This window comes from Cervus elaphus, chromosome 4 (genome assembly GCF_910594005.1).
Source record: "Cervus elaphus chromosome 4, mCerEla1.1, whole genome shotgun sequence".
NCBI lineage: Eukaryota > Metazoa > Chordata > Mammalia > Artiodactyla > Cervidae > Cervus > Cervus elaphus.
In genome coordinates, this window is record NC_057818.1 from 49,332,418 (window position 1) to 49,340,919 (window position 8,502).

An 8,502-nucleotide genomic window follows, 5' to 3' on the forward strand; every position below is an offset into this window, starting at 1 on the left:
AGTCCTTTCCCTTGAGTCCACCTAGCAGTAACATCAGAATCGCTGTAGCTTGTCTAAGGGCTTGAGTGTGGGGCTGGGGAGAAGTGTAGAGAATGGGGCTTAGTACTTTAACTACCTTCTCTTTTCTCATTTGATGTTCACATGTCTTTTTACAAATGTAATATAACTTGTATTATATTAAAATAGTTCAAATGTTTTAAAAGATAAGTCAGGAGCACCCATGTCTCCACCACCCAACTTAGGAGCCATCTGTGTACCAGATAAGAAGGACCAGTCCATTCCCCTCCAGAAGTAACACAACCCTAAAATTCTGTGTCTTTCGCCTAACTTCGTATGTTAACTACCTTAGTTGTTGCTGCTGTTTTGTCGCTCAGTCCTGACTCTTGTGACCGACCCCATGAACTGTAGCCCAGGTTCCTCTGACCATGGGATTTCCCAGGCAAGAATACTGGAGTGGGTTGACATTTCCATCTCCAGGGGATCTTCCCCACCCATGGATGGAACCTGTGTCTCCAGCTTGTCAGGCGGATTCTTTACCACTGAGCCACCTGGGAAGTCTTTACTATCTTCGTATTTATCTCTAAATGCTGTATGGTGATTTACATGTGGAAGATTCATCATGGCTCCCATAGCCTCTAATTCACGGATTCCCTCTCAATACCCCGAGCCCTTAGCTGTTCGTTTGGCTGAGCCTCCATGAAACTGACTTTCCAGACCCAGTTTAAGAAACTCACGCAAGAAAGATTTGGTAGAAGGGGAGGGCAGGTGGATGAGACCTCTCGGCCGCTCGTGAGGAAGGTGTGTGAAGCTGGCTTTTAGTTTTTAGGACAAATCCAGCAGCAACTGGGTCCCTTCCTTATGGCCTCCGCTTGACCTCGGGCAGTGGGTGTCCCGCCCGGTCCTGTGGCGTGGGCGGTGGAACGCCCTCGGGCCTGAGCAGGACGCGGCGCCGGCAGACTCCCAGCCCTAGCGGGAGCGCCCGCGGCAATACGCCCGCAGCCCTTTGTCTCTCTCGGGCTCCCGTCCACCCGCCCCGCCCCTGCATCACCATTGGTCGCGGCCCCGGCCCGGGGCGGGGAGGAGAGAGTGAGGAGGCGCGGAGGAGAGAGTGAGGAGGCGGGGCCGCGTGGCGTCAGCGCAAGATGGCGGCCTCGGCGGCGCTGTTCCTGCGATTGCGGAGCGGGCTCCGGCAAGGCGCGCGGGGGCTGTGTGCGAGGCTCGCGACGCCGCCCCCTCGGGCCCCGGACCAGGTGAGCCGGATGGGGTTGGCCTGGGTACTGGGGCTCCTTCCTGGAGTTCCGGGCGGACCGGGGCCGCCGGGAGCTTCTGGAACGCAGCACCTCAGGGTGCTGAATGGAACGCCACCCGCGTTTTGAGTCTTTTCCCCGCTTCCCGGGGTTGGCAGCGCTTGCTCCCCCGGGATAGATGCTTGGGGACTCAAGTGTGTCCTCTGAACCTTACCTCCTCTGGATCCACACCTCTTCTGGACCCCACCTTCTCGACCCCACGTGGGCGCCGGGGAAGGAGGGGTCACCCGTTCTCCTGTCTCGGTGACTGTCCAGGTAATACTTGAGGGGGAGGGGCCCGGGACACTGGAGTCCCAGCCTGGCCTCGCGGCTATTTTCCCCGCCATGGTGTTGGTGGTGTTGCTCGGGCTTCTGATTCGACCTGCCTCCATCTTGACAGAGACCCTGTCCTTCTGATCTCCGGGTCCATTACTTCTGTGCCCTGCTCCCCAAGTCCCAGCAAGCGATTGCCCCTCCCATCCGTCCCCCTCGATACACCGCTACTGTGAGCTCCAGACGTCCGGAGGACTTAAGTCCCCGTCCTATCCTCTTGCGTGTCCTTCAGTGCTTTGCTCCAGGAATCTTAGTCAGTGTTCAGTCAGGGTCCCTGATCGTATCTCCCTGCCCTGCTTCCCCACCCCCGCTCCGGGCCTGTAGGATCCTGGGCACCGGGCTTGTTATCTCTTGAACCCCTGGGATCCTAGCGCCAGACGATTTAGTTCTTGACTTTTTTGAGAGACCCAGTCTCCTGCCTGCCCCTCCAGGGACACAACACCTGGAGGCCATATAGGTGTCCTCTTCCTGGCTCTCAACCTTGATTCTTCTCAGACCAGGGTGATGGAACCACCCTGACCTTGTTTCTCTCCTCTCTTCGCCAACCTACCCCTTCTCAATTGCAGGCTGCAGAGATTGGGAGCCGAGCAGGCACTAAGGCCCAGACCCAGGGACCACAGCAGCAGAGAAGTTCAGAGGGTCCCAGCTATGCCAAAAAAGTCGCACTCTGGCTCGCTGGGCTGCTCGGGGCTGGTGGGACCGTGAGCGTCATCTATATCTTCGGTGAGGAACATATTCCTGTCCCCCAGTTATGTTCTGTTGGCCCTCTATTCTGCTGGGGGGACTTCCCCCTCTTTCCTCTAAGGGCTTCACCCATCTTCATTCCCTGGCTCCTCCCTCAGGAGGGCAGCCACCTGGAGCTTGGAAATGAGGGAAGTCCCCCTACTACCCCTTTACTCAAGGTTCTACACCTTCTAGTTAGTTCCTGTACTAAGCTATAGGGAGTCAGTTTGAAGAGTGGGAAGGAGAGGTCTGGACCAGCCCCCTAAGCTACCTCTTCCCTCAGCACCCAAAATTCCCATCCTCCCTCTAGACCCTTTATTCCTCAGAGACCCAGCCCTCCTGGTCTCAGAGGCCCAGGTATTCTGGCTACCAGCCCCCTCCTCTCTCTCGGGAGACCATGCCTCTAGCCCCCTTCCCTCAGACCCAGGAGGTAGGCCCTCTGCCCTCTTCCTCCCATGAGTTACAGGAGACCAGGCCTCAAGCTTCTCATTCATCACTATCTCCCTTGCAGGAAACAACTCTGTGGATGAAAATGGTGCCAAGGTGAGTGGGAGAGAGACCCAGAGGTCTTACCAGGAGTTGCATCCTGTGGGTCTCCTCCCATCTGGTCTGTTCAGGCTCCTTTCTGCTCTGGAGTGAACCCTCCCTCCCAGGGACCTTTGCCTGCTCCTCCCAAAGCCCCATTCTTTGTCTGGGTGTGATGGGGTTCTGCCTCTGCCATCCCAAACCCTTCTTTTTTCTCTCTACCTCCCAGATTCCCGATGAATTCGACAACGGTGAGTATGCACGCGTAGATTCTGGGGTCCCCTGACCCTCTCTACTGTGCCCTCCCCATTTGGTGCCCCCCACTTCCACTGGGAGGTAGGGGAGTCAGCAGCTGTATGGCTTGGGGGGAGAGGGGCACACAGAACTCCAGCCCCCTTCCCTGGCCCCTCAGCCCAGGAGCAGATGGTCAGGGACAGTGGGGGAGGGGGATCCTGGGTAGGTGGGACTGCTTGGGGGAGAACTGGGCTTTCTCTGCCAGACACATGGCTTCCTGTGCCTTAGATCTGAGCATCTGCAGCCCCTCACCCACTTCTTTATGACAGCCTCTTTCCCACCAGGCCATAGCCCATCCAGCTCCTTATTTCCAAAACAATGCCTCCTTCCTCCCTCCCCACCTTCTGATTAGCCAGCTTTTAGGGAGTTTCTGACAAATTGGATAACAGAGGGGAGCTGCCAATTCTATCACACCTGGTCCTTCCCAAGAGAAATATAAAACTCGTTGGTCCAGAAAGCCACTTGTTTGTGCTAGGGATGTTTGCAAGCCGGCACGTTATTATGTTGGTGTTTTAAACTCGGCAGGTAGGTAAGTATGTTTTAACTGGGCAGATGTAGAGTCATACTATTTTAAACAAGTCAGCATACTGATTTAAGGTGAACAGGTAAACCTGTAGGTTTAAAGTGTGTGTGTTCACAGCTCAAGTGGTGTTTCAGTATTTTGGTTTCAAAAAGACAGGTCTAGAGATAGTAGTTTAACTACACTAAAAATACCATATTGAAATAGGAAGTCATGTAAGATTTCCGTTTTAAACTGGACTTGGTGTATTCCTTTAAACCAGGATTTGCTAACCTCAGCCATGTTGATACCTTGGGTCATATAGTTCTTTGTCGTAGGGGAGTGTCCTGTGCATTGTAGGATGTTTAGTACTGTCTTGGGTGTCTGTCCACTAGATGCCAGTATTGTGATAATCAAAAATGTCTCCAGACATTGTAAAGTTTCCTGGGAAGCGAGGAATAAAATTGTGTTTTTAGTTGAGAACCAACTAGTTTAAAGTATATAGACGGCGTGCTACGTCGCTTCAGTTGTGTTCGACTCTTTACGACCCTATGGACTATAGCCTGCCAGACTCCTTTGTCAATGGAATTCTCCAGGCCAGAATGCTGGAGAGGTTGCCATGTCCTCCTCCAGGGTATCTTCCCTACCCAGGGATTGAACCTGAGTCTCTTATGTCTCCTGCATCGGAGGTGGGTTCTTTACCTACCACTAATGCCACCTGGGAAGCCCATATAGACGTGTGTGTATATTTATCGTGGCTTATTTAGATTCCACATACTTGCTTAAAGCGGGCACACCTGGAGACCTAGAGGTTGAGAGTTGACAAAATATACTGCCATAATGTTAGCAGATTTATTTATACACATGTGGGATTTAAGTGGGCAGATACAATGTTCTATTTTATACCTGGGGTGATATGCAGATATAAGTATTCAGATTAAAACTTGACAGGTGAATAAAAACACATTTGTTCCTACCCGGCAGTGGGTTATGTCATTCCCTTTTGCCTTGGTTCTTGGAAATGAGCTGTTTCAAACCAGGTGGGTGTTTTAGGCCTGTTTGTATCTGGTAGATAAATAAACCCCTGGTTTGTCCAGGGGTTGAGCAGCAGCTTATCCTGGAATCCCTTTTTGCCCTGGTGTTCTCCTAGATCCAATTCTGGTACAGCAGTTGCGCCGGACATACAAATATTTCAAAGATTACAGACAGGTGAGCAGGAGCCCTGGGCCGCAGCCCCGTCCCACCCCTGCCGGCCTCCCACCCCCGCCTTGTCTGAGTGCCGAGACCTGGTCTCTTTTTCACAGATGATCATCGAGCCCACCAGCCCCTGCCTTCTCCCAGACCCTCTGCGGGAGCCGTACTACCAGCCGCCATACACACTGGTCTTGGAGCTCACTGGCGTCCTCTTGCACCCTGAGTGGTCGGTGTGTCTTGGGGAAAGCAGTGGGTTGGGGACACTGCATAGGTCTGGGCGGCTGGCTTGTGGTGACATGGTCAAGAGCATAGATGCTGGAGCCAGGCTGGAGTGCAGCCCCCATCCTGCTCTGTGGTCTTGGGGAGGAGGTGTCACCCCTCCTGGCCTTGCTTTCCTCCCCTGTGCTGCTTCCCCGCCCGTAGTGATAGCAAGTGTCCCTGGGCACACAGTCAGTGCTAGAGCGGAGTCGGCTGTTATTGGGGGACCCAGATCCTGCAAACTCCTAGACCCTCAGTCGCAGCCCTGTGCCTGTGAATCCCTCCACGAGCCACAGAGACGGGAGAGAAGGCTCTGGGTCTCAGTGTGTCCCTGTTCTCACTGCATTTCCAGCTAGCCACTGGCTGGAGGTTTAAGAAGCGTCCAGGCATCGAGACCTTATTCCAGCAGCTTGCCCCTTTGTATGAAATTGTCATCTTTACGTCGGAGACTGGCATGGTGAGGGCCTGGGGCTGGGATGGGGTGGTTGATGTGGTAAGAGGTGAGGGAGAGCTGCAAGGCCAGGGCTCAGCCTGACCTTGTTCCCACCCCCATGCACCACCCCCAGACTGCCTTTCCACTCATCGACAGCGTGGACCCCCACGGCTTCATCTCCTACCGCCTGTTCCGGGACGCCACAAGATACATGGATGGGCACCATGTTAAGGTGCCGTGTGGGGGCCATGGTGGGCCTCTGGGACTTGGGGGAAGGCTGGCACTTGTTTGACTTGGAATCTGTTACTGTGACCCGTGATAGGGGTCCAGGAGTCTGTGGGGCTGTGAATTGGGCCTCTTTATGGGTTGTTGTCCGAATACCCATGCATCTTGATGTCTATTGGGTTTCTGACTGTCTTGGTGGGTCTGGGGGTCTGTGGAGTCTTTCAAGGTTCAGAGGGACATGGGTTGTAATGGAGGCTCTTGAAGGGTCTGTGTGGGTGCCTGTCTTCGTGTGACTCCATGTGTGTTGCTGTGGAGCAGTCTGCACCTCTACCTGTGAGAGGTTCACAAACTTGCCGCTTGTCACAAACCCCAGGGGTCTGTGGTTAAATGCACAAGTGCTCACTTCCCTCCCCAGGGAACCTCCAAATCAACCTGTCTGTGCGCCCGGCCTCGGGTCCAGGAGTCTGTGTGACTTGCTCCCCACTCCCTGGGAGGTTGGGTGTCATCATCCCAGCCTGGTCTTCGAGAGGCCCTTTTGTGGTGTTCTCAGTGTGTGTGTGGTCTGTCTGTCTGCCTCTCTCCCCTTCTTTGATTTCCTGCCTGGAAGAGAAGGAACATAGGCCTTGACCTGACCTTTCACTCACTTCCAGGACATTTCCTGTCTGAATCGGGACCCGGCCCGAGTAGTAGTCGTGGACTGCAAGAAGGAAGCGTTCCGCCTACAGCCCTACAATGGTGTCGCCCTGCGGCCCTGGGATGGCAACTCTGATGACCGGGTCTTATTGGACCTGTCTGCCTTCCTCAAGAGTGAGGCTGACCCCTGACCTCCTGGCCTCTGACCCTGAAGCCCTTGACCCCCAAGAGGAATGATCGATGCTTGATCCTGGCTTGTCTTTTATGGAAAACGGGATTTATGATGCAGGAGATCCATAAGCATCTTGCAGTCTTTAGAAGCTTCCTAGAATGTTGGGGATGCTCTTCTGGAATGGTTAGAGGATGCCCAGGAATGTTCAGGGGGAGCCCTTTTAGGCTACTGAGAAGGGTGCATGTAACTCCAACCCCCCCGCCCAAGTCTGGCCTTTACCCTTGTGGGCCCCACCTCCCTCTGGCCTTCAGCCTGGCTGACCCCCACCTGCTGTGTCCACAGCCATTGCTTTGAATGGTGTGGAGGATGTTCGAACTGTGCTGGAGCACTACGCCCTGGAGGAAGACCCACTGGAGGCTTTCAAACAGCGGCAGAGCCGGCTAGAGCAGGTGGGTGCTCAGATCCCCACTGTGGGTGGGGGATGTCCCATCAGCTCCCCAGGCTCTTGATGGAGGAGCCCTAAGCAACCTGTCTCCACTCTGGCTGTGTGACCTCATTACAAGGGCCTTCTCTTCCACACCACCCATCCCAGAAGGCCCTTGTAATGAGGGTTGAATAGATCCTATAGCCTACTCTGAGGACAGGAGGCAGGAAATGCCAGGCATTTGAGATAGGTCCAGAGACCTTGAGGGTTTCCCTGGTGGCTCAGATGGTAAAGAATCTGCCTGCAATGCAGGAGACCCAGTTTGATCTCTGGGTCAGGAAGATCCCCTGGAGGAAGGAATGGCAACCCACTCCAGTATTCTTGCCTGGAGAATTCCATGGACAGAGGAGCCTGGTGGGCTCCAGTCCATAGGGTAGCAGAGTTGGATACAACTGAGCAACTAACACTTTTGTCTCTCTTTTCAGAGACCTTGATGTTCTGGGGGCCCTAGTATTTTGTGGGGTGGGGGTTTGGATCAGGTCTGGGAAGAGGGATCCTTGGACACTTGGCCCGAGGTTTGGGCAAGTTCTCATGACCTTGGTGTGATCCTCATCATTTGTAGATGGGGCTAAGAATATAGATTGAGAAAGAGATTCCCAGGCGTCTAGGCTCAGGTTGACCAGGTTTGGGGTTGTGTTCCTGGCTGGTGCGCCTGAGGGCACAAAGGGGGGATCCCTGGAGATTTGGGCCTGGCATCCTTCAGCATCCAGACAGGGGTCTTAGGGCTCAGGGAGCAAGATGATGACATCAGGGTGGGGCCTGGGCTAGGTGCCTAGGGTTCAGGGGACGGGGATCGTGAGAGTACCTGGGGTTTGAGTCTGGGCTTCTGTGGCTCGCAGCTGGCTTTCCTAGTGTCTGACCGCGGTCTTTGCATTCTGGCCTCATCCTGTGTCTGGGCTGGTGTTCTGAGATTGTGGGTAAAGGAGTCCGGGCTGGGCAGAGGTTTAAGGAAGGAGGTGGCCCTCAGGCTGACTCTCCTCTCTGTCTGCCCCCAACTCTAGGAGGAACAGCAGCGCCTGGCCGAGCTCTCCAAATCCAGCAAGCAGAATCTCTTCTTCAGCTCTCTCACCAGCCGCTTGTGGCCTCGCTCCAAACAGCCCTGACCTCTGAGCCTCCGCAAACTCAGTGCCTGGGTTCCAGGCCCGAGGCCCAGCGCTCCCAGACCATCGCTTGGGCAACCACGTGTCCAATAAAGTTAATCCCAGATGCCACACTCCAGTGTCCAGAGGGTCTCCAGATGGGCGCGTCAGGGTGCAGTGCGGGACAGTGGGGGACCTCGTCCCACAGTGGCTGATCCGCTGCTGAGCACAGAGTGGGTGCTCTGGTGGATCAGGGTTGGTCCTTGAGCCTGGCCTGGGAATCTGAAACCCTGGGCAGGAGCCTGCCCTGCCTGCGTCTTCCTGTGTGCCGTGTGGTCTGCTCAAGTGTGTCTCCCTCTTTGGC

At 54.8% G+C, this 8,502-nt stretch overlaps 1 protein-coding gene across 2 annotated transcripts; it reads left to right on the top strand.

The window, feature by feature from the left end:
• The first annotated feature begins 1,093 nt into the window (after nucleotides 1-1,093).
• Nucleotides 1,094-8,272, top strand: TIMM50 (translocase of inner mitochondrial membrane 50). Of its 2 annotated transcripts, none has more exons than XM_043899143.1 (11): nucleotides 1,094-1,250; nucleotides 2,186-2,342; nucleotides 2,854-2,885; nucleotides 3,097-3,118; nucleotides 4,811-4,869; nucleotides 4,965-5,084; nucleotides 5,465-5,569; nucleotides 5,679-5,777; nucleotides 6,421-6,577; nucleotides 6,918-7,024; nucleotides 8,061-8,272. In XM_043899143.1, exons 1-11 carry the CDS (start codon nucleotides 1,143-1,145, stop codon nucleotides 8,160-8,162), a joined length of 1,068 nt encoding a protein of 355 aa, XP_043755078.1. In that variant the 5' UTR covers nucleotides 1,094-1,142; the 3' UTR covers nucleotides 8,163-8,272. The 2 variants fall into 2 exon arrangements, with proteins under 2 accessions (XP_043755078.1, XP_043755079.1); XM_043899144.1 differs by lacking the exon at nucleotides 1,094-1,250 and adding an exon at nucleotides 1,318-1,562.
• Nucleotides 8,273-8,502: the final 230 nt, after the last annotated feature.